General features: G+C 36.1%; 1 protein-coding gene across 1 annotated transcript in view; it reads right to left on the bottom strand.

Annotated features, from left to right (window-relative positions):
- Positions 1-234: 234 nt before the first annotated feature.
- Positions 235-25,733, bottom strand: part of LOC117176604 — a 165,811-nt gene continuing 140,312 nt past the window's right edge. Inside the window, exons 3-6 of the mRNA XM_033366858.1 lie at positions 14,165-14,263; positions 11,088-11,186; positions 9,431-9,547; positions 235-733 (exon numbers count right to left, since the gene is read on the bottom strand). Coding sequence (XP_033222749.1) covers positions 237-733; positions 9,431-9,547; positions 11,088-11,186; positions 14,165-14,263 — 812 coding nt within the window. The 3' untranslated portion in view covers positions 235-236. The remainder of the gene's footprint in view (positions 734-9,430; positions 9,548-11,087; positions 11,187-14,164; positions 14,264-25,733) is intronic.

Genomic DNA, 25,733 nt, shown 5'->3' with positions numbered 1-25,733 from the left:
TATCCTTTTCGAAGCCTTTTGAACTCTTTAGAAATATCGGGTAACCTTTTGAAATATGATGTAAACTCAAAACCCGATTGGCAATCTACAAAGTTAATGTTATGATCTACAAAAAGTGTCTTGAAATCTCTTTATGTATTTTATAATAAACAAAAAATAATTTACATGTTTTGTAATAAAGAACTTTACAGAGGCAAAATTTTCTCTGGACGATATTGAGTATCAGCTCTTTGTGTTTACCGAGTAAGCCACCTAGGTGCATTCAGAAATCCAAGAGGTTTTAGCACCCCCGCATAGATAAGGTTGCTTCCTGGTACTCGTACATAAACGGCTGTCCTTGTAGGCAAAGTCATCTCTTCGCCTGCAGGAAGTTGCACAAGATCTGCTCCGTAAAGAATCCTTTTGTCTTCTGTTTTTATAAAACACTTGTATCCTTTAACATAACTGTCATTATTCTGAGGTTCATTTTCACTGATTTCCCCTTTTAGAAAAGTATTTTGCAAACCGTGATTGTAGAGGAAAATGCGATCAGGTGAATCTACTTTTCTACAGGAAATTTTTACATTTAACCAGCTAGGAACACCATTTACCAGGTAGGCTAGCTTTAAAGTTGCAGCAATGACACGATTATCTGGCGCTTGGAGATAAAAATGGCTCTCACCAGGAATAAAGATCTGCTCATGTCGATCCACCCGAACATTTCCTTCAGGCATTCCTGTGTGCCCTATTTCACCTATTTTTTTTAAACAAAAAAGGGATTAATTAATTCCGTGTACACTAGGAAAATATCTGTTAGTATAAGTAGAGAACTGTATGGGGAGTTAAAAAACGTAAATCAGTCGCGTAGGGCAAAACGAAATACGGAAATAGTTTTGACATTGAAATTGTTTATTATATGAAAATCGTGCGCTAGAAAGTATTTCCGTATTCCGGTTAATCCTAATGAATCAGGAACGATTCCCACTTGTCTAAACTCTCCCTAGCGGATCTCCATTCGTGAGATGGTAAATAAAGGAGTTTACTAGCCGCTAGATACTGCCAGTTGATCTAGTCAAAGTTCCAAAAAACATTCAAATGGTATAAATGGGAAATATATTTTTTAAACAAATTAATGATGAAAGTTACTGTATTCAAATCAAATAAAAACGATTTGAATTCATAAGATGTCAAATACAAATATTTGTACTTTCAACCAAATAGTTTATATTTCGAACAAATAGTCCAATTATTATCAAAAAGGATAATTTGAAACTAATAAGGTTAATTTTCAATAAACATAGACAAATTTCTTACCAAAAAGATAAATCTTCAACCGAAAGACAAATTTCCAATAAAAGGGTAGAATCTTCAACCAAAACAGATTATTTTTCAACCAAACAGTTGGTTTGTCGATACAAAAATGAATCAACTACATTCAATTAAAGTCATACTTTTCGAATTGAAATTGAACTGTTTTGTTAGAGAAACGTCTTTTTGGGTTAAAAATGTAGCTACTAAGAAAATTTAATTTTTTTTTTGTAGAGAATTCATCTTTTTGACCTGAAAATTAATTCATTTGATTAACATTTCTTTTTTTCTGGCTAGTTTGTTCAAAATGTATTTTTGTAGAAAATCGGTCTTCTTATTGAAAAATCTATAAATGTCGCTGAAAATTTAACTATTTGATTAAACATTCACTTTTTTATTAGAAATTAACATTCCCTGGTTGAAAATATTACTTCCTCCTACAAAATTTTTTTCCGGCATAAAAATTCAACAGTTTTGTTTCAATTTCTCATTATCCTACACAGAAAAATCTTTCTTGGTTAAAAATTTTAATATTTTGATGAAAATTCGTAACAAATTTATCTTTGTTGCGTGAAAATTTAATAACTTGGAAAAAACTGAATAAATTTTCAACCATAGAGTGTTCGTATGGGTAAACCTCAACTAAATTTTTTTAAATATCATAAATATTCAAACTTAAATGGAAAACTGTAATGTAATCTTCTGAGGAATTACATACATAAACTGAAACTGATATTTTTTCTATTTGTTTTCAAAGAATAGATTATATCTTCCCGGCTAACGGTACTGATATCTAAGAGTTAAGGATTGTGATGCCAAAGGCAAAAGGATAAATCTGCAGATTTAAAAATCAATGTACCTAAGGTGAAAAAGTGCCGTAAATTCAAAAAGTGACTTAATTTTTTTTTCGCCACAGTATCCTTTTCTATTTTTAGGTTTTATCAAATCAATTTCGATCCTTATTTCTATACCATATTTAAGAATTGAGTTGCGTTGCGACTTTAAACTATCCTGTCATTAAAGCTATTGTTCATCCATATCCACTTGTTAACTGATACAGTTTATTATTTTTTATTCTTAAAGAAATGGTTGACCTATTTTTGTCTCTACAGAAGACAAAAAGAATTAGGGGCCCATGGAAATTATTGTATGTGTATATATTCAATGGTTACACCTTCCTATGTGATTAACTACTTAAATTAATAGCTAATAGATCATTAACAAACCGAGGTTTAAAAAATTGAACAGATGCAACTTTTAGAAGCTACAAAGTAACATATCAGCCAACTTGTCACTCCCTACAACACCAGGAGATGATCGACTCGGAAAAATAATTTAAAAGCAACCGAAAGAAAAAGAAAATAGGATTTGAAAAATGTAATCAATAAAATACTTGAATAGTCTTAAAAGGTACATGTGATTTTAATTTCATCTGTCTTTAATCTGTTTAAGAATCGATTAAGCTACAATCGCCTTAAACTTGGTTGGAAAACTGATGAGCCTCGACCCAAGCTTCGAGCCTGCTCAGTCAAAAACCCTCAAACTATTACCTAAGTCCCCTCTTCAACAAAAAGGTAGGGTCCGAAACTCGAAAATAGAAAGAAACCTTCAAGGAAAGTAAGCATTGGGATCAAATTATTGTATTGCCAATGAAACCTAAAGGTAACTCAACAGATGAACAATAATATAAAAAAAAATGATTAACAATCGTAAATTATCAATTCATGAGTTATACAATTGTATTTATTATTTTCAGTTAAAATTTGGCCAATTTTAATTCAAATTCGAGTGTGTTTTATGGATAACCCGTCTTCTTCATAAGGTTATTCTCATCATAAGGTTATTCTTCTCTCTCACCCCTTCCTACGGAAGCACCTACGCCCACTTTCTATCGTCCCATATCTTTCCATCTAAAAGAGATAGCTTTCCTGACCTTCACTTCCTCCCATGGCTTGAATCCAATCCATCAGTGGAGTTACGTACACTAATGGAATACTGCAAGGTAAGGGGTCTTCGTCGTCTGCTCAGATGAGCCCCACTCTCGTAAATCACTCACAGCTAGAGTTCGTGTTAGAATCCGCTGTACCCATCGGCCCTAAATGGGTTAGAAGTCCAAAAAGAACGGACTGTGTTCGGTTTTCCACAGAACTAAGATGTGCACTTTCAGGGTTGCCCAGATCAATTAGAGACGTGGATGCACTAGAGATGGCGGCAGAGACATACTGGTGAAATGTGATACTCGAAGAGCTTCGCAGGAAAACCAGAGACAGGTTCAGACGTGCCAATTCTGGCAACACGCAGGAACTATGGACTTCATTTACATCGATGACGGATGACTATAGGAATGCAATACGTAAGGCAAATTATGAAAGCTTGACCAATTTTGCACTAATATCTAGAAAAGAGCAGAAGCAGCCAGACTGGATAAGTTGCTTTCTCGAAATCCGGATGCTATTCTCGGGACTCTGAAATTGCCCGGCAGTGGATACTCAGAGTCTGACGGGGATACTTTGGCTCACCTGATCAAAACACATTTTCCGGGCTTTAGAAAATTAGGAAGAGAGAAGACGACACCTCCAAGGAATCCAAGCGGCCTTCCACCCAACTGGCCCCAAAACGGCGGCGAGTTAACGAGATTGTTACCCCAGTCAGGGTCAGGTGGGCCGGAAGTCTTGCTAGGGCTAGTCTGACGTTGGGTTATGCTTTGGCGGCATGGAGGGGTGCGAGAGTAGTCTTTACTCCGAAAGCAGGCTGGATCAGGTATACTTGACCCAAGGATTTCGACCTTTTAGCCTTACATCTTTCCTACTAAAAACAGTTGAAAGACTCGTGGAAAGATATATCTGCGATAAGGTCTTGGCAAGTAGTCCTCTTCACAAGCAACAACACGCCTATAGGGCTGGTCCTTAGTCTGGCCCTAACCACAGAAGTTAACCTAGTTGAAGGACAGCTGAAGCAGAAAGGCCTCGCGATTGGAGCCTTCATGGACATCGCATGAGTCTTCAACCACACCTCTGTAGAGGTGATCAGGGCAGTTATGATCGCACACGGTGTGCTCACTGCAATCGTGGAATGGCCCTACCATATTTTAGCTGATAGAAATCTAACAACGACTAAGGGTGATACCACTTTATGTGGAACTGTTGACTCGGGATGCTTGCAGGGGGGGTGTTTTATCACCCTCGCTGTTGTGCCTGGTAGTGGATGAACTGCTTAATCTACTCACGATTCAGGGTTCTAGGCATACTGTAGGCTATGCGGTCGTTATACTTGTTATCGTACGCAATCATCATCTGGCTGCGCTCTTCGGAGTAATGCAGCAAGTACTAAGAATAGTAGATTCATGGTGTAAGAGAACTGGACTATTAGTCAATCCGAGTAAGACGGATGGAGTTGTTTTTGACAGAAGGTACAAGTGGGGAACCACGAGTACAGTGAAATTGGCTGAAAAAAAACTGGAAATCAAAGGGTAAGCCAAATGTCTAGGAGGCAAGCCTAATACCTAGAGGGCAAGCCAAATATCTTTGGCTCTGTAGAAGAGCCATACGGAAAAGCTGGGGCTTGAAACCAGAGACACTTATGTGGATCTACACAGCGATCCTGCGACACAGACTAACCTATGCGGCAGTCGTCTGGTAGAGCAGGATCGAACTGTCTACTGTGAAGTCCCGACTGAAAAGGATCAGGGGACTGATTCCAAGAGGTATCAGTGGTGCTTCGAAGTCGACACCTACGATGGCTATGAAGGCGGCCTGGAGATTAAACTTTCAGCGGGCGCGCTGTCGTAAAATTTACGACAACTGGTCAGATACTTCTCTTCTATACGTATTACCTTTTATTATGCGCTGAGCTTCCACCTATTCTAAGATCAGTCTCTTTCTGAACTGTAGGTAGACCATTTTGCAAAGAATTGTTTGTAATATGCGTCTTTACGTGTTGGTATATTACACATCCTGTTTTATTTTCTCTGATTTTATCCACATTTATATCGTTCCACAGTGAAACCGAATCGTGAAAGGCTGGCCAAAAGTATAAAATGGGCCAAATTACGTTACTCGGGTAATAGTAATAGGGCTGAATGTGAGGGGTTGTTCAAAATTATTGATAGGTTTCAAAATATAACTTGGGGCTCATCGGAAATTAAAAGGCGCGCCTGCTGTACCGAGTTCGTCTATGCACGAATGAGGAATAGGCTAACGGTGAGGCACACCTGCCCAGTGATGGAGACAGCTGGTTTACAGATGGCTCCAGGAACAAGCAGAATGCTGGAGCAGGTGTAGATCGTAGAAGGAATGGAATGGGATTCAGAATTGCCATGGCGTCCTACGCAACAGTCCTACAGTCTGAGATTAGGGCCTTGCTCCAGTGCTTCCTATTGATGAGCTCGCCTTGGAAGATGTGGATAACGAAGACATGGATGATGCTGAAGGCATAGGTGCTAGGGATAATGAACGTCATGCACCGGATTCATTATAACCACATCCGGATATTACTAACGATGATGTGGATAGGGAAATCTCAGAAAAACTACAGCACCTAGAAAGGGATTTTGGTTATGTTTTATTAGAGTTCAGATATGTAGAACCAACACTAAGGCATTCTCTGTCCAAAATGAACATCACAAATGATCTGCGTGCACTAATAGCATATCTTGACAGCAAGGTTTTACCTACTTATTTGAATGTAGCACAGACTGCGTTAGAGGTGCAAACTCTTATATACTGTGTAGCTGTGACAACCGTTAGAACGTTGGGCCGGAAAACTAGGCCTGCAAATGCAGTTTTTGTCCAAGCAAGGGATCGAGACCCACCATGGAAGATAAGGTTGGATATGGATGTGAGCAAATTAAGGTGCAAATTGGGTCGATTAACTCAATATAAAAAAGGAAATAGAACCAGAAAGCTGATAAACCATCTTACTAAAATCATCCACCCTCGGCACATGAAGACATTCACACCAGCAATATTGGATGAAATTTTAGACTCTCAACGACAGAGACTTGATGTTTTTACAGCCAGACTGCGTCGGTACAAGCAAAGTAATTCACGAAGGCAACAAAATCAAAACTTTCAGACAGATAAAAGATGGTTTTATCGTGAACTGAGAGTAAAGCCAAATAACCACCAAGACACCGAAGTCCCTCAATTGGAAGATATGACTAATTACTCATCGGGTGTTTGAGGCAAAATGAACAGATGCAATTGGGACACTGCGTGGTTTAAACTGGAGGAAGCAAGGGCAAGAAATAACCCTGAAATGCATCTGACAAACATCAATGCTTTGGAGGTTTCAGCTGTCTTGAAAAGGGTAAGTCATTGGAAAGCTCCAGGTCCGGACATGGTGCACATCTTCTAGTAGAAGTATCTGATGAATGTACATCTTGCGCTATCAAGGTGTTTTCAGAAGATCATTGAACACCCAGATCTGATACCAGGTTTTATGCTCCAAGGTACTACGTATATGATACCAAAAAAAACCAGGCGCTCAAAATCCATCTGGCTTTCGACCGATAGCCTGTCTTCCAACAATTTATAAATGTCTTACAGCTATCTTTGCAGATGAAGTATAATCTCATTGCGACGAGAATGACATTCTTACAGAAGAAGAAAAAGGATGTTGTAAAAACTCACGAGGCTGTAAAGATCAAGTCACTATAGACGCTGTCGCCATGACTCAAGCTCGTAAGAATCAAAGGAACTTACGCATGGCATAAACTGACTACAAGCAAGCGTTTTCTTTCGTGCCGCAAGACTATTTACTTGAAGTGTAAAAGCCTTACAAAATCTCCCACGCTTTATTGACTTTCTAAGTCATTCGATGAGGCTACAAGAGGGTACAAGAATGAAGTATTTGCATCATGGAAAGCCAAGGATAACTAGATCAATAAGCTTTACGACGGGTATATTTCAAGGAAACTCCTTCAGCGCACTATGGTTCTGTTTAGCGTTGATTCCATTGAGCAACATACTAAACAGCATGTCTCATGGGTTCAGAATTCATGATAATGAGGATAGTCATCAAGTGACCCATCTACTTTATATGGATGACCTGAAGCTGTACGCTAGTTCAGACCAGAAGCTGCAGAAAATGATTGATGTCACAAAGCAGTTTTCCAATGATATCCACATGGAGTTCGGGCTAGATGAATGTAGAACAGTGAACTTAATCAGAGGGAAATTAGGGACCGCAGAGTTAGGAAACAAGTTCGAAAATGACATCGAGGCAATGGCTGCAGGCCAGCGTAAAAATGACGAAGCACCGAATATACCACAGAAATTCAGTGATTAAAATGGTAGTTCTACTACGAAATTTAGCGGGCAGGGGCGTTGTAGATGTCAAAAAACTGCGTGAGTCACAAGTTATACAGTTGCGAGACTATTTTAACAGTAAACGAAATGTTGCGCTTTACAGTACCATCTTTCAAGCGGATCTTGAATACACGCCTTTAAATTTGTCCTCAGATGGGGCCTTGAATATCAGGGCAGAAACCATAGTGGAATTACAAATACAATGTAGGCAGAAAGCCATCCATGGCGAGCACCCCAACACGTTAGATCAAAATGAAGTGGATAATGAGGCATCTAATATTTGGCTGAGAAAGGGTGTTCTGTATCCAGAGACGGAAGGATTCGTCATTGCAATACAGGACAAGGTTCTCAGCACCAGGAATTATCAGAAACACGTGTTACATCAAGATGTGGTTGACCGGTGCCGATTATGTGAAGATACCAACGAATCCATCGAGCACATTATTGGTGGCCGTCGCGTAATGGCTCAGGGAGAATATACGCACAGACATAATGATGTAGCGGGCATTATGAATCAAGAACTTCCCCTATACCTAAGACACTTAAAAGAATGGATGCCCTTCTATAGATACTTTCCAATGTCCGTATTAGAAAGAGAAGATTACATCTTATATTGGGATGTTACTATCCAAACGGATTGTTACATCCGAGCGAATTGACCTGACATCGTGATGCGAAAAAAAAGTGGATGAGCCTACATCATCGACATTGCTTGTCCGCTTAACCAAAATTTGCAGTCAACCTAAACAACCAAGATCCACAAATATAGCGAGTTAAGGCATGAAGTAAAGACCATATGGAGGAATGTGAATCGTGCATTTATTCATCCCATTGTGATTCGGCTATAGGCAATGTGCACGCAAGTTGCACTAAACATCTTGAACATTTAGAGGTCAGTAGGGTATTCGGAGCAGCTCAAAGGCAGTTTTATTAAACACCTGTCGCATTGTAAGAAACTTTCTTGATCATCAGGAAGCGAGCGACTAAAATCCCGTGGACTGGCAGACGCTAACTCTAAGAAACCATTCAGAGGTGACTGTTGCCACTTCCAACGATTGTGGCCGCTCGTAATTGTATACCTATAACATCATCGCAGGAGGTTTTAACTATCGTATTAAATTATTTGAATGAACTTATAACATTCTAATCTTATCAGTCACTTGACTCAGTCCATGGCTATGATGTATAACCGGATTTGCCTGAGTAAAAGTTTAATAAATCACTGGAATAATAATAATGGCCCGAATCCCTTCAAATATCTCATTGTCAAAATCAAAACAATTGCCACCAAAAGTAAGGAACATGCCAAAGGTTAATTTTTATCGAAATTGACAAATGCAAATCGAATAGTTAAATTTATAGTGGATTCATTTTTAAATCACTTTCAATCATTTATATTTCTGGTGATACCATTAAACAAATTTTTTAAATAAAATTTCAATAAGGGTTTTTGCAGTCTTTTCAATTTATTTTAAAGGCGTAAAAAATTAGTTGATTTCACAATTTTCTGTATAAAATTACAATTTTTGTCCGTGTTTCAAAAATGACTACCATTCATCTAATTTGCAAAATTAATAGCTCTAAAATCAGTGTTAAATTATTTCAATGCAAAAAAACAACTTTATGAAGAAGAAAATTTTAGAGATTTTAAACTGACTTAAACGAAGAAATTGTCACATTGACATGATAGAAACTTTTTTGACATTCTTGTAATTAACTTATACGATCTGAATTATAGACTGCTATACGTTTTTTTTGTATTCATTATATTTACACGTATTATTGTGCACGTAGTATAACTACTACTAGTCACTTAAAATTTAAAGATTACTTACGCAAGGTAGATTGGTCAGCTGATCGGCTTGTTTGGATCAAAGAGGATAGGTTGCATTCGGGCGAGTGTGAGCCCGAGTCCAGGAAAATTTCAGGTAAGTCATTTTGTGAACTGAACACTAGAAGAAAACATAGCAATATATTAATATTCAATTTATAATTCTTACACTGAAAAAAACATGCTATATAATTTGCAGTTTCATTCTTTCGAATCGCTGAGTTCTTTAATATTCTCATAACCTAATTATTCTAATTTTGTTCGGTTTTTATTTCTACTTTACCTACCGCCTTCTCGACATCAAACACATCGAAGGAACAGCGAGGGATATAAAAAATCGAAGAACTTTAGGACAGTCAACGATCACTATTTTAAGTTGAGCGGAAGTAGGATAATAATAGTTAAAAATGATCTTAAGTTTATGACCGCGTGGTTGACTCTAGGTTCTTCTACTCGAATGATGTAGTCGCTGCGACTAGGAAACGGGGAAGCTTGTGTATCAGCTTTTAAGTATGCTCGCATCAATTAGGGTTGGATGTTTTCTTGTTTCAACATCTTTAACGTAATGAATGAAACGTAATAATATTTAAAATCGAGTCTAATTTTCAGTTCCTTTTAATACTCTTCATCATACTGCTATTATCATTTTTTTCTGTACTGTCTCATGAATCGATCGGTGAATATGATTCTTACCTCAAAAAAGGAAAACAGTCTATGAATTTTGAGTAAAGGTAAAAAAGTTCTAGAATTGCGTATTATGATATTATTTATCTTCATCGAAATTATTATGTTCAATAGATTTTGGAATTCCACTTTAAAAATGCGTTAGATTGATTGATTATTCTTATTGATTATTTTTCTTGATGAGCGTACAATTGATAGAAAAATGAAAGCTGTACTTAAGAGATTCGTCAATGTATGGTTCGAAATATGGTGATCGTAACCATGCAACCTAGTCACAGCAATTGACTCATAGCCGCTACGACTAGATTTTCTCATTCCAATGGTCACTTTTTGTTGGTACCTTAGCAGGTAGGCTATTTCTCAATACTGCTATAAAAAGTTGTTCAGGACAGCGATCTTGCACTTCCCGCAGCCTAACATCGATAACCGGTCCAGATTACACATTAGAGAGATGCCGAGAAACTAATTTGCTCCAAATAAGCTTCGAGGTTTTACAGACTCTTCTACCTGTCAACATTTCAAGAGTTTTAGAGAACTGGATTCCATTTTTCGCACAAAATTTAATGCAAACTCTTTGCTCCATTTTTTTCGAAATAGAAAATTGCCGAGCACACCAAACCCTTCTAACCTTTTACGCCTCTGCCAGAAAAACAAGACGAGCTATATAGTCAAAACTGTGAACATATGATCGTGACGAGTGTACCAAAACAACAAAACAAAAAATTTTAAACTGGAATGTACGTAGCCCGCGAAAATTGAAAAGTCACCTTACTTTTTGAACACACCTCGTATATTCAACATCTCAAAATATAGTGTAAGTAAATGTTATTTTAGACGTGCGCCTTTTTGCATTATTCAAAAATTAAGGGGGTCAGTAAGAAAAGTTAATATAACGTTAAGAGAGCAACGAAATTTCTTGAGTGTCATCACTACAACAACTTAATTCTTTTGGTGGCAACTTATTTAGAACGAGTTACCTGTTTGGCTTGGTTGGCTTGAAGAAGGTTGGTTATGTTTCAGTGGCTTCGATCGTGGGACCCATAAAAATCCAGTTGAGTCGCGTACCCAACTTGAATCTGCAACAAAAAATAGAAAGGGATAAATTTTAGATGTTCACACTAACAAAAACATGCCATAAAAGATGACAGTTCCATGTAGTCAAGCTCATTATTGACATGATCGAAATTGATGCAATGTTACTATGGTTGATTGCGAATGACATAGAGTAGAAACTATTATAAGGCATTTGTGTTTATTAGATTATAACTTATATTATTGTCAGCATCTCAAAATATAGTGTAGTTACATTCTGCTTTAGGCGTATCATTTTCACATTCTCATCAGAGGAGGTATTATATTTGTTAAAAATTGGACCCCCCCCCCTGATTTTTTATCAAATGTCCACGTTTTGAGACCCCCTGAATCCGAAAAACCGGTTTTTACGAATGTGTCTGCCTGTATGTCTGTCTGCCTGTATTTTTGTATGTCTGTATGCATATATGTATGAATGCCTATATTACGTCTGTCTGTGAACACGATAACTTGTGAAAAAATTAATCTATTAGATTGGCAAATGGTGAACTTGTTTAGTGTCCCAAACTAAAGGTCAAGTTCGTTAGCCAGTCAGTTTGGATGGCGATTCGAAAAGTGCGTATATTTTAAATATTTTTGAGACCACTTTTTTTTAATTCAGAAATTCTCTGTACGGTTATTCATATTATTAAAAAAATCGAACAATTGATCCTAATGACATTTTTTTGAAAATCAAAAATTACCATAGTTATAGCATTTATAAGATTCCAAAACATGCATGAAAGTGACATTTTTGGCCAAACTATGCAAAATACACTAAAAGATGAATACACAAAAATAGTGCATTTGAAAAACAGCTACAAATTTGTTGCAAAGCACTTTTTATAGGATGCGTAATTTTGGCTTTAAACATGAAAAACGTCATTAGCAATAAAAAAAAATGTGCCCGCTGCGTGGGCACATTCTTATCACAACTTTTGTCATTTAATTTTTTCTTTCGTCTCGTGTTTCGCGTTTCGAAAAATTTATCTTTTCATGTTTTTGATGCTATGTTTTTAAGATTGAAACTAAAAACAAAACTATCAAAAAATTATTCATGACAAATAAGTCATTTTTACATTCTCAGCAGACCAAAGGTATTAGATTTGTGTAAAGTTTGACCTCCCTAGTTTTTTGTCAAAAGGTCCACGTTTTGAGACCCTGCGAATTTGAAAAACAGGTTTTTACGAATATGTCTGCCTGTATGTCTGTCTTTATTTCTGCACTCTTATAGTGTCCCAAGATGAATGCCAAGTCCTTTAGTCAGACGGTTTATATAAAAATACTAAAAGTGAGCCCATTTTGAAAATTCTCGAGTACACATTTTTTCATGATTCAAAAATTCTCTGTACAGTTGTTCATAGTGCTTGGAAAGCAAAATGTTACTTTTCGATAGCCCTACAAGATTATGTATCAACTTTTTGAATTTTTTCAAAAAATTGAAAATTTGAATTGTGACCACCCAAAAACTAATCAAAAATCAAATATTACATCTTGCGGTCAAACTATGCAATAGAGGTAAAAAACGATAAGACAAACATTGTGCACCCAAAAAATATCTACAAATTTGTTAATAATCACTTTTACCCCCCCCCCCCCTTCCTGCACCAAAAAAAAAGATGTAACTATATTAGTTCAATAATGCCTTGGACTAATACGCTTTCCATCAATTAGAACTCAGTAGGTAAAAAATTTGAACTGGATCTCTTCATTTAATTTGTAATTTTATCAGTTTGAGTATAGAACCGACGCTATAGTAATACCGAACTGCTTCGATTAAGTAAGTATTGAAATGGAGCAGTTCTTCATTTAGAACTCGGAACAATCATAGGTTGGATATCAGCTGTTCTAAAGCATCGAAACAGACACTGTTCCACTTTTGTAACGCGTACGCAACGAAATTTGAATCACAGTGCGACGATATAGATATACTCGCTATGCTTCACTCCGTTCGACTCTGCTGGCTCGAATGACGACAAGCAGCGAGGATCCAACGAATCTGTAACGTCGGAACTTCGCGTGAGCATTGTGCTGAGTTGACGCGCCGGGCAATATCTGTTGGTAAAATTTACACAATAATCATTTAAATATCAAATCTCGTGTGCTGTCAAATTTACACGGTGCACGTAAATAATGAAAGTAATAAACATCGTTTATACAATAAAGTGTGACAGTTAAGGATGATGAACGGTCAAAGTTACGATAATGCTGTATTGAGATAGTTGCAGATATAGAACACTATCGAATCAATCAAGGAACGCCAGCTGATCGAATCTAGTAGGATTTAGATTGTTCACAATGAAAATGAAAGCCGATTGGTAATCTAACCTGGCATGTACTGCGTTTTCAAATTGTGCACGCATGATCTAATAAGTATATGGTCTAGCAGCGCGCAAAAAAAAACCAAGCGAATTATAACGCAACGCTTAGTTTCTCCATGTTTATATAATATTTGGATATATACTTAATTGATCATTAATTTCTTAAAAAATGGAAAATTTTATTGCCATGGAATTTTTGAATCCACTGATTGTGGAGGCCCCCAGTATATGGCGGCCCCGGAGCTTTTGCCCAGGTTGCCCCGCCGTAAATTCGGCCCTGATATGTTCGTTAAAGCCGAAGGAGCTTTAACAAAAGAGAATTCACAATCAAAAAATTACAGTTGCCGATATTTTTACCTTTAGTTTTAAAAAGTCTATGCACGAAGGTCGATAGCGTAGGGCGAGGAAAATAAATTATCGAGCGCGAAGCGCGCGAAGCTACAGTCGCGCGCTATAGGTGCGCTTAAACTTGCGAGCGAAGCAAGCCGCTTGCGATGAGAATGTTCCTGCGAAGCGGGCACATTTTTTGTGATATAATTCAAATAGTAAGATTATTGGTGGCAACACTTATGGTAACGTTTAGAAAACATGAAATTTCATCTTTAAGTAACATAACTGCAACAAATTAATTTTTTGGGCTGAAAGTAACTGTAAGGAGTTACCTGGTACGTTTGGTTGGCTTGAAGAAGGTTGGTTCTGCTCCCGTGGTCGTGGGCGCGGGACCCGGAAAACTCCTGTTGAGTCTCGCTTCAAACTTGATTCTGCAACGAAAAATAGAAAGAATTGAATTTTTTCCATTCTGGATAGTGACCGTGAGAAAAAAATCTTTAAAAAATTGTAGTGGAAACAGATGAAATTAATAGATGTCCTCCACTGTTGGGATTGCACGATGCTCCACAACTCGCTTTGCAAATATAATATATTCAGAAATTAATTTCCTTTCATTCGTTCCCATTTTTGTTTGTATTGTGCTTTCGCCCTCCTCCGAATCAATATCATTGATATTCAACGGGAGGCATCGAAAATTGGAAAGCTTCGGGACCTTTGTATCTGACCACTACTTCAAGATAAGCGGAGGCAGGATTCAAAAAGTCGCACTGTTGCCCGCGGTCTTGTACTGCCGCTACCGTAACAACTATAACCTCTCCAGATCAATCGTTAGAGAGATTTCGAAAACCTAAATTCCTCCAATGTAGCTTGGACATTTTATAGACTCCTCTATCTGGCGTAGCATTCTAAAAATATCTTGTGTATGCAAACATTTCGTTATCGATACCCACTATAGTGAGGTAGCTCTATAGCTCAGGTCCATCCTGGATAATATACGGTAGTTATTAGTGCAAGACTCTTTTCATGAGTTATCGATGAGCCTACTAAGCAATGTTTATAAATAGTGTACAGTGTGACGGAGAGCGATTTAAACTTAAACTGTAAAAAGGTGAGTACTAAAACACATTGTATTCGAATTTAAATTTTACGGCGAATTTGGGAGCGTTCCTAAAATATGTCCTCCACTTATAGCTGAACCTCCCTTACGTGTCCCGCCAGAAGTAACATGGACCGCGAATAATCAGTAGCAAACGTTAGGCTCGATGTGAAAACCAAGCTGTCGGGTAAAATTTCGGGTTAAAAATCTTCCTTTCCGTATCATTCGCCGATGTATTAATTGGTCCTATGGGCGCGCACAGTGTATTGCGAAACTTAGTCACACTTTTGCTTGTTCTACGGGGAACTGTCGTTAAGCTACCCTGCAAATGATTCCGAGGAGGATCAATCAAATTTTATTCAAAGTTTTATTTAAAAAAAAGAACTGACGCAACTGTTCAGTTGTCAAAATAGGAATTTTTTGGGACGCCCCGATCTTTGAACGCGAACATTTTCTTGTAAAAAGTGTTACGATAAAGCCTGACAGTACCTCAAATCGCTTTCGAATTTTTTGGTTAAATTTTATTGCGAGAAAACTAGACAGTCTTTTGTTTACTTTATAGAATTCAGGTTTTAGCACTTGCGCTCGTATGCAGTGTGTTTCTCAAACTTTATTTTTGAACAGAATTTAATGAAAATTCTAAATGACGTATACTAATCGACATTCATAGCAACATTAGAGAAATCGTTGCAATGTCACTACGGTTGATTGTTGAAAATCTGAAGTTGAAAAAATTCTAAGGATTTTGTGCTCATTGTAAAGTAGCATACATTATTGTCAACATCTTAAAACACAGCGTAGTCACATTTTGCTTCAGGTGTGCTATTTCTTTGGTATAACCCAAATTTAAGGATGCTGGTAACAAAATTTAAAAGAACGTTTAGAGGATATGAAATTGTCATGTTCAAGTAACATAACTACAACTAGTTAATTTTTTAGTGGGTAACATAACTGTAACGAGTTACCTGTCCCGCTTTGTTGGCTTGAAGAAGTTTGGTTATATTTCGGTCTGCGCGGGCTTGGGATCCTGAAAACTCCAGTTGAGTCCCGCTTGGAACTTGATTCTGCAAAAAAAAAAAAATTAAAAAGCATGCATTTTTAATTTTACATATTAAGACTGAGAAAAACAGATTAGATAATTTGTAGTTGCATGCACTCAAGGACATTCGTTGTGACGGAGCAGATCTTTAAAAGCACAAAATTCAATCGTGAAAATGAAATTAATAGATGTATATCACTTTAGTGATCGCACGTTTCTCCGCAAATAGATTCGTAAATGTAATATATTCAGAAATTAATTGAGTCTAATTCATTATAATTTTTATATGTATTGTACGTGCTGTCCCCTTGAAATCAACATCATTAATGATCAACGGGGCTTTTTTGAGTACCGTCGCTAATTTTGGGTTATTTTTCTCAAAAAACTGACTTTTGGGTGAGGGTGCTGGCCTCCAGCACCTCCACTACAGAAAATTGAAAGAATTAACAATAAATATAAACTCAAACTAAATGTGAGTATGTCAACCTTTTAGGCTTCTTTTTGGCTCTTTTTTGGAACCAATCCCGATTTTCGGGCTCTATTATTTTTCTCAAAAAACCAGCCTTTTCTATGAAGGTGCTGACGCTAAAATTTTGGGCTTTTTTGGACTTTCAAAAACTGTAAAAATAAATTTTCAACAAACAACCCCTCTGTCCTAAAAATTACCCTCAAAATAAATTACGCACTTATCCTAAATGTAAGCATATTCGAATTTTGTTCTAGTTTTAGGCCCCCAAAACGACTGAAAAATTATTTTCAAAAATCAATCCTAGCACTTAAACAAAATCCCAAATAAAAATACATGGAATAAGTACGAGAAAAAATATATAACAAGTCTGACCTAGTTTTTAGTTGTTTGAAAATAACCAATTATTTTGTCCGAAATCAACCCATAACACTACCAGCTATTCCAGAATAAAAATAGAGATATTGACAAAACTAAAAAAAATATAAATCAAAAGCCAATGGTCTTATGGGGTTCACAAAAAACTGTCAAAAAATCTACAAATGAAAATGAATTATACTATTCAACCTCGAAAAACTCTAAAATGTACTCACTAACCCGCAGTAATAATAAAAAATCAAATAAAAAACCACCCTTGACGCATTTAAGCAAATCATGCTTAGCTGCCTTCAACTACAAATTATTAAAGATTTCAATGAAAAATAATTAGCACAAAGACTTTCCCAAGAATCTTTTTCATATCCTCATCTACGAAGTAACATTAAACAACACGTAATAACTACCCTTATCACACTTCCAAACACTCTAGTTAAAAAATATATTTCCACAGTAATATTCCACGTCACCTATGAAATACTCTGCTTATGAAAGTCTCACCTTCCATCAAATAAAACGATAAAAAAAATTTCAAATGAAACATAATTAACACATAAAATTTTACAGGACTCCAGTTAATATACCTATGCCCACAGTAATATTACATAACCTCTAGAAACTATACCTATAACATTTCACGAATCAAGTCTCAGCTGTCTCCAACTGAACCCTAAAAGAAATTTAATTGAAAAGAATCACCCCTAACAACTTTCCAAGATCACAGTTAATGTATCTACCTCCTCAGAAAGATACGATGTCCCCTAGAAACTACTCCTATCACATTTAACGAACCAAGTGTCACCTTGTATCAATTAAATCGGTAACAAATATTAAAAATTGAAAATAATCTACACACACAGATTTTCAAGTCCCTAGTAGATACATACACCCTCACAGCAAAATTCCAACACACATAAGAACTACCACTATCGAATTTGAAGTATCCAGTCTCAGCTGTCTTAAACTAAAACCACAACAACAAAAGACGTCAAAATTTTTGTTTAATAATTATTATTAACACAAGCAGCTTTCCAAGTCTCTAGTAGATATATCCACACTCACAGTAATATTCCACAAACCCTAGGAACTACCTGTATAAACTTTTATCGATTCTAGTCTCAACTTTCTTCACCTAAAACAGGCAAAAAAGTTTTTAATAAAAAGAATCACCCCATACAACTTTTCACGACGCTAACTAATATATCTATCTACACATTAATATTACACGAACTCTAGGAACTAGCTCTGCCACAGTTAACGGACCAAGTTTCAGCTGCCTTCGACCAAAATTGCCAACAAAATTTAAATTAAAAATAACTATCACACATAACTTTGGAAAGCTGTGAGGTGATCATTCTTAATTTGAAATACTTGTTAATGTTTTAGTATATCGAAGGTGAGACTTGGTTCATTAAATGTGATAGGGGTAGTTCCCAAGGTTATGAACTATTATTGTTAAGATAGATATATTAACTAGAGCCTTGACAAGTTTATTCAGGTGATTCTATTTGATTTAAGATTTTTTTAGCGGTTTTAGTTGAAGGCAATTGAAAAAATCGGAATTTGTGGCAAAGAAGAGTCCAGAAAAGCCAACAATTCTAGGGCAGCTAATTTTTTTTAATTCTTGAATTTTCTTTAGTAGAGATCCTGGCGGCCAGAACCTCCACCGAAAAGTCGTTTTTTTTAGAAAACTAATGGAGCCAAAAAATGGGCATCGATACCCAAAAAGAGCCCAAAATTAGAGCATAAGGAAAATATTCAAATTCCGTTGTGGGGGTGCGAGTGGAACGTACGTCCATTGTAGTGTAGCGTACATTATTGTCAACAGCTCAAAATATAGCGTACTAACATTTTACTTTAGACGTAACATTTTGTCGTTTTTATAATTTAAATTTAAGGATGTTGATGCCAAATTTTATACTAACGTTTAGAGATCATGAAATTTAATAAACAGGGATGAATTTTTAATATTGAATATAAAGACTGTTGAAAACATATTAGAGAAGTTGTAGTTTCATATACTCAAACTCATTCGTTGTGACGTAGCAAATTTTTAAAAGAATACAAATCAATCGTGAACATGAATTTAATAGATGTCCAGCACTGCAAGGATTGCACGATGCTTAACAACTGGATTCGTATATATAATATATTCAGAAATATATTTAGTCAGATTTTTTTCAATTTTTTTTTTGCTATTTGTGCGGCCTCCTCGGAATTAACATAATTGATGATGATCAACGGAGAACACTGAAAATTGAAGAGCTTCGGGACATTTAACTCTGACCACTACTTCAAGATAAGCGGAGGCAGAATTAAAAAAGACGCGCTGTTCCCGCGATCTTGCATTGCCACCAGAGAAACATCTATAACATTTCCAGATCAATCATTAGAGAGATGCCGATAACCTACTTTGCTCCGAAGACGCTTCGAAGTTCTACAGACTTCTTTACATATTGCAGAGTTCTACAGATATCCTGGATAGGCGAACATTTCGCTATCAATACCCGCTATAGCAAGGTAGCTCTTTAATTTAATCCCGTCCTAGAAACTATACCATAGTTATTAGAGCAAGATTCATGTCATAAGTTATCGATGGGGCTACTGATCAGTGTTGTTTATATATCGTCTACGGATAGTAAGGACTCGATTTAAACGTAAAATGTTGAAGGAGAGTATTGAAGCACGTTGTATTTGGAATTAACTTCTACGGCGATTGTGGTAGCGTTCATAAAATCTGTGCTCCATTCAAAGTCAAATCTCCCTTACGCGTCCTATCGGAAGTCACCACGTCTGCGATCAAGCAGAGTAGGCGGTAGATCCGCATACTACTGAGTCTAACTTCTAATTACGAATTGCTAATTTCAAAATAGGGTCACAGCCTTGCTCTCTCATCAAAAAACTAACGCTTAGTCACCCCGAATGTCTCTTCGCAAAAGAAACTCAGCAGCCGACGTACCATCAAAGCAACTTTGGCGTGATGCACATGCAGATGTTACCAACTACCTTTGGTTAAAGTTAAGTTACGTCAATTTTCAGTAACGAGTAGACTTTATTATTATTATTATTATTATTATTTATTATAAGAAGTTGTAGTGTCCAGAAGCTACGATCATGGTTTCTTACAGCATCCAATCCCGACCCAACCGGAACATATACGTCGCCCATTCCGTGTCTAGCTGCAGATGACCTAACGCGGATGACGGCATAGTTGGAGATTAAGGTTTAAACTCTGGATACATTTTTAGAACTACTAACCTTGGTCACAATGTTATGAGAAACAGTGTTGACGGGCCAGCTGAGGTCCCACAAGAAGAGCCTTTTGCATTTCGCTCGCGACGTACTGAGCCTGACTCAGGCAAGCAGAGATTGTTTAAGTTGGCTGAGAAACGAAGCTTTTATACCTCCAAGGCAGCCGATTATGAGAAATACAGGATGGCCTGCGTAGCCGTAATATAGCCAGATCAGCTCAAAAATCAGAATTAGTTCTTTTAGGTGCAGAAAGTGATTTGAGAGGTTTTAAGTGTATGGACTAATTTTTTTAAATTTTTAAGCGTTCTTGATTCTAGGACATAAAAGTTTATAAAATCTGGAAACATATCCAGAAAACATTTTGCGCAAAACCCTAATTAAATAGGATCTTAGGAACCGACGTAGCATCCAGATGACAAGCACATAAACTCCAAGTACTGAGTTAACTTGAAACTCAAACAATTCTTACAGTTAGAGTGCGCACAAAGCAGACATGCCATCTTAAGTTTAAGCCGGTTTCGAAACTTGATAGTTTAGAATTTATTTTATCAGACTTACTTGTTGACACATTACTATCATATCGAGCCTACTTCAATGCACACATCGAACATATTTTATTAAACTGAGGGATGAAACTGAAGTGCAGTTAATTTATTGCGTAAAATATTTTAATACCGAATTATGTCTTACATTGAGTACTAGTTTTTACAGTGTAAAATAGAAATAAAGAACATTTGAACTCCAAAGAATGCGTGAGGATGCACACACGGAAAAAATTTCGCTCGCTCTTTTGGAGTCGAAAAGCTTGTAACTTTCGAATTCGTGTATATTGTATTCCTAGTAAAAAGGACCCATAATTTAAAACTAGTGCATAATCATTTTCAGGGAATGTGATACTTAGAAAATTATCGATTTTACCAGTTTTAGATTCACCCGGCTTTTTTCCTAAATTAAGAAATGTTTTGTCTTTAAAATTTAAAAAATGATAGTGAACATGCTAACGGACGTCCCTGCACATTTTTTGGTGGGTTAATTCCAAAAAATTTTGATTTTGTTAAAAACGTGTGTGTATATTTCGAGGTTATGTTTGTTACAATTCTCTCCCATATTTATTCTAGAGTGCTTACCGACAGCATCGGTACGACCGAGAACTACATTATCGGAATGACAGCCTACTGAAAATAAATGGCCCTTTTAACGACCGTTTTTTTAACAGCAGATTGTTTAATAATTATATTTATGACAGTTATTACGTGTCAAAGTGGCTTAAAAATATTCTCCCAATTAAAAAATGGAGGCTTCTGAATACCCAAAAACTCAAATATCAAAAAACAAGCATTACATTTCAAAATCATCCCTTAAAATCTAATTCAAGATTTCAAAAAATGAAACACACTTAATTATTTTAAATCACTTTGGGTCCTCAAAAATAGCAAATGCGATTTTCGGGTTTCAACCCTTAACGTTAAAAATTAACCCCTTTGTACCACATCAATACGACTTTGCTTAAAAAATCTTTTTCAGCATTTATCAATGTAATCAGTATTTGATGTTTGTGCTCTTCAAAAATACCAACTTCGATTTTTGGGCTCCAACCCTGACGTTACAAAACAACTTCGCTGTACAATATCGGAACCACTTTGCAAAAAAAAATTCATAATTTTTTAATGTTAACATAGTCTCTGATGTTTGGGCTCTTCAAAAAGATCAATTCTGATTTTTTTGGCTCCAACCCTTAATGCTAAAAAGCATCCCCTTTATACCACAGATATAGATTTTCCAAAAATATACGTTTTTAAACATTTTCAAGGCACATAAAGTTTATAATTTTTCGACTCCTCAAAAATGACAACTCCGATTTTCCGGCCCCATCCCTTGACGTTAAAAATCAACACCTCTGTACCACGTCAATAATACTTCGCCAAAAAAAATATGTTTTTCACAATTTTTCAGTGGAAGTTAAATCTGTGATTTTTCAGTTCCTCAAAGAATATCAACTCCTATTTTTTGTCTCCAACCTTTAACATAACAAAACAACCCTTCTATAATACTTTAATACGACTTTGCCAAAAAATAACATTTTTCAAAATTTTTCAGTAGAAACGAAATCTTTGATTTTATCGCTCCTTAAAAAGCCCATCTCTGATTTTTGGGCTCTTACCCCTTTATACCACACATAAATGACCTTGACAAAAAATATAAATACGTTATCACAATTTTTTAATGCGTAGAATCTCTGATTTTTGGGTTCATCAAAAATTCCAACTTCGATTTTTGGGCTATAACTCCTAACCTTAAATATCAACCTCTCTGTACCCTGTCAATACGACTTTGCTAAAAAATAATCTTTTTCAGAGTTTGTCACTAGAAATAAAATATTTGTCTTTTAGGCTTCTCAAAAATACTAACTTCGATTTTTGAACTGCAACCCTTAACGTAAAAAAGATCCCCCTTTGTATCATGCAGATATGGCTTTAGCAAAAAATATGCTTTTTCAAAATTTCTTAAGTTGCATATCGTCTCTGATTCTTTGGTGCCACAAAAATACTACAGCTATTAAGAAGGCCTTTGATTGTGGAAGTGTCAGCTCATTGGATCAGTGGTCGGGTCCAGCCTTGTGCTAAGCCACCCATCCAGATCAACTCAGATTTACTGATGAGAAATTTCAATCCATTTTCGAAATCTATCACTTTCTATTATAGAATTAATTTACATAAAAAAGAGTAAAAGTGACCATTTCTGCACCTATAGTTCAAAATATTCGAAAAATGAGAGCTTATAGAGAAATTTAGACAGACTTAGATTGAGCGCTCGAAATTCCTTCAAAAGCACCTTTATAGGAACCTGTACCTAACTAGAAATTAAAATTTCTAGGCCTGTATAATGAATATAAACTGACAACTACTATTAGAACTACTTGAAAAGTTGAGATTCGTACATATGAAAGATTATTGAAAAATCAATTGTTTCCAAGTGCACAATTAGAAAACGGTTTATTGTATAAGAAAATTGCAAGAGGTGTAAAAGTATGGTAAAACTAAAAGTTTAGTTTCATTTTCCTTCGGGCTATGAGAAAATATCGTGCAAATTTTTTATTCACACATGAGGTTTTAGTTCTAAAAACATATTGATATATTTATACTGATTAGAAGTAAATGTATTTCGTGAAGATCTTACTGCCTACCGAAGTGATTGTATTTACTAGACTGTTAGGTGACTTGGAACCTATATTGTTGATTAGCCGTTACAATCATTTGAAAATATAGCGAACGAATAAACTATTTTACAGTTTCTTTTAAAATAAACACTACGTCTCCATGAGACATCGTTATGAATGAATAAAGTAAACACTGTACAGGAGTACTTTGATCAGCACAAAATAAAAATGAACTCAAAGTTGTATAATTCACTATAATAAATCGGTTTATTTGCAAGAATTACAGGCTTTTCAATACAATAGTTTGAATAAAAAATTGTAACATAATTCATTGTTCCAAATTAACAATAAGAAGCTCTCTCACACGGAATTACGAGCCAATAGTAGTTCTTTTTCGCGACATTCATACGCCCCTTTTCTTGCAAAAGCGCTCTCTAAGTTTTTAGTTTATACGTCCGAAATTTCAAAACTTAAATCCAACCTGTTTCTTTACAAATAGCTTTAGATAAGAATTGTCTTCTACTCAAAAAACTTCAAACCGTTGGTACCACTACATTTGGCGTTTTACTCTTTAGTTCACAGTTTCTGGTCTTTAATTTTTTATTCGAAATAAAAAAATTAGCATAAATTTGACAAGAAAATACAAACGAAGATGAGATTTTACTATGAACATTTGTAGTATCGCAGGTTCTCTTATATTAGGCCTTAACAAGAGACTGTAAACCATCGGTTCCACTAGATCAAGTTCTTGACTTTTTTCGGTGTACTACTTCAGTTGTGTTTTGAGAAATTCTACTTAGTAATCATACAAGTTCGGCACGGGACATACGTATTCGATGTTTCCTATTTTCATGAAAACACAAATTTTTTCTATATCTTCTATGTCGACAGCACGAAGATTATTGCTATGAGGTCTAACTTTTTTGATGGATTCGCATGGATTTCCGTAGGCGTTTTCAGTAATAAGGTCTCCACAAATTGTGTATTCTGCTGCAAGTAAGGTGTCGACTAGATATCTTTCAATTTGTACGAAGGAACCATCAATTAGCTTAGCATAACTGTTATTTGAACGTTGTCCCTTATTCTTTGCTGATGAGTAAATACATTTATCTTTAATAATTCTTTGATAAGAAACAGTTTCACGTGATAACTGCAGATCTTCAATCCATTGTTCTTCAGCTTTTTTAGCAACTCTGAAATATTGAACTGACTTTATTTTACAAGTTTTTTGTGTACTTTTTTCAGTCAGATTTAGGTAGAATTGTTTTACATAAGCTGAAATCTAAGGGAAAATACGATTTTTCAGCATAATATTACATTGGCGCATAGACAATTGCCGACATTCTTGGTGGATTTCTCCTTTTGCAAAATGTATCATATTTAGTATATTTCCATTCGCGCTTTCGAATGAATAACCTGTGTGAGCCCATGCTGGATCACAATCAGCAAGAGATTTTACCCAATGAAGAAGTTTATGGACTCGTAATACTGGTTTATAGAGAAATATGAGACTCTTCAACGAAGAGCCTAATGCTGCAGTAATTTTTTCTCTAAATACAATTCAAGAATCGGAAAACTGAAATACAGTGTCCAATTCTCCGATTCCTATTCCGATTCAATATGCTCTGTCACTTATAGAGAGAGTCAAGCGCATTGCTTTATGCGGAAACTGAATACGATCTAAGAGTGCATCAGTTTCCTTCATATATTAAGCTGTCAAAGTTCTTAACAAAGGGGATATTTTACTATGAAACCAGTAATCAGCAAGTTGTCGTGCTACGCCCAATCTCGCGAAATGCAAATCAGCTGCTACAAAACCAGAAACGATGTTCAACTCTTGTAAGTTGATTAATGGTGACGTATGCTGTACTCCGTACGTGTTATTCGTAGAATTCAGAGGATTCGTAGGATTGGAAGAATTCATTAAGGAATTCGAAGGAGCTGCAGAATCAGAAATAGTCGCAGCATTTAAAGTAGTTTTAGGGTTCGAAGAAGTTGCAGTATTAGATATTGTCGCAGAATTATCAGGAATTACAGGATTCAAACGATTTTCAGGATGGAAAAGTAACTGGATACATTGCAGCATATGTTCCTCGTTTCTTCCTGTGGCTATAGGATCCACAATGGAAAACTGCGTAATGCCCTGCATGGGCAGGTGAGCGACAGAATCAACGCAGTAGCAAATTCCAAATGACTTGATCAATCGTCTTTCTCCCCGTATAGCGCAAGGAATTTCTGTTTCAGTAAGTTTATTCATTTTTTAACGAACGCTTCTAAGAAAACGTTCATATCAGGTTTTCCTCTGCCGAACCGTAATGAACAAACAATCGGGTCGGAACTTCTAACGGTTATTGGTAATTCGTTTGGTATTACATAAACTGGATAAGCAGATACAAGTGAGCTTTCAAATTTAACTGCTCCTTCACAATTAAAAGTTAATGTTAAATACCGCGTTTTTACATCTGGATCTAAGCTTAATACAAATTCCCTATATGCTTTCCCGTCGTATATTTCTC

This window comes from Belonocnema kinseyi, chromosome 1, assembly GCF_010883055.1.
Source record: "Belonocnema kinseyi isolate 2016_QV_RU_SX_M_011 chromosome 1, B_treatae_v1, whole genome shotgun sequence".
NCBI lineage: Eukaryota > Metazoa > Arthropoda > Insecta > Hymenoptera > Cynipidae > Belonocnema > Belonocnema kinseyi.
The sequence above is the reverse complement of the archived record's forward strand: the minus strand, read 5'-3'. Positions and strand labels throughout refer to the sequence as shown.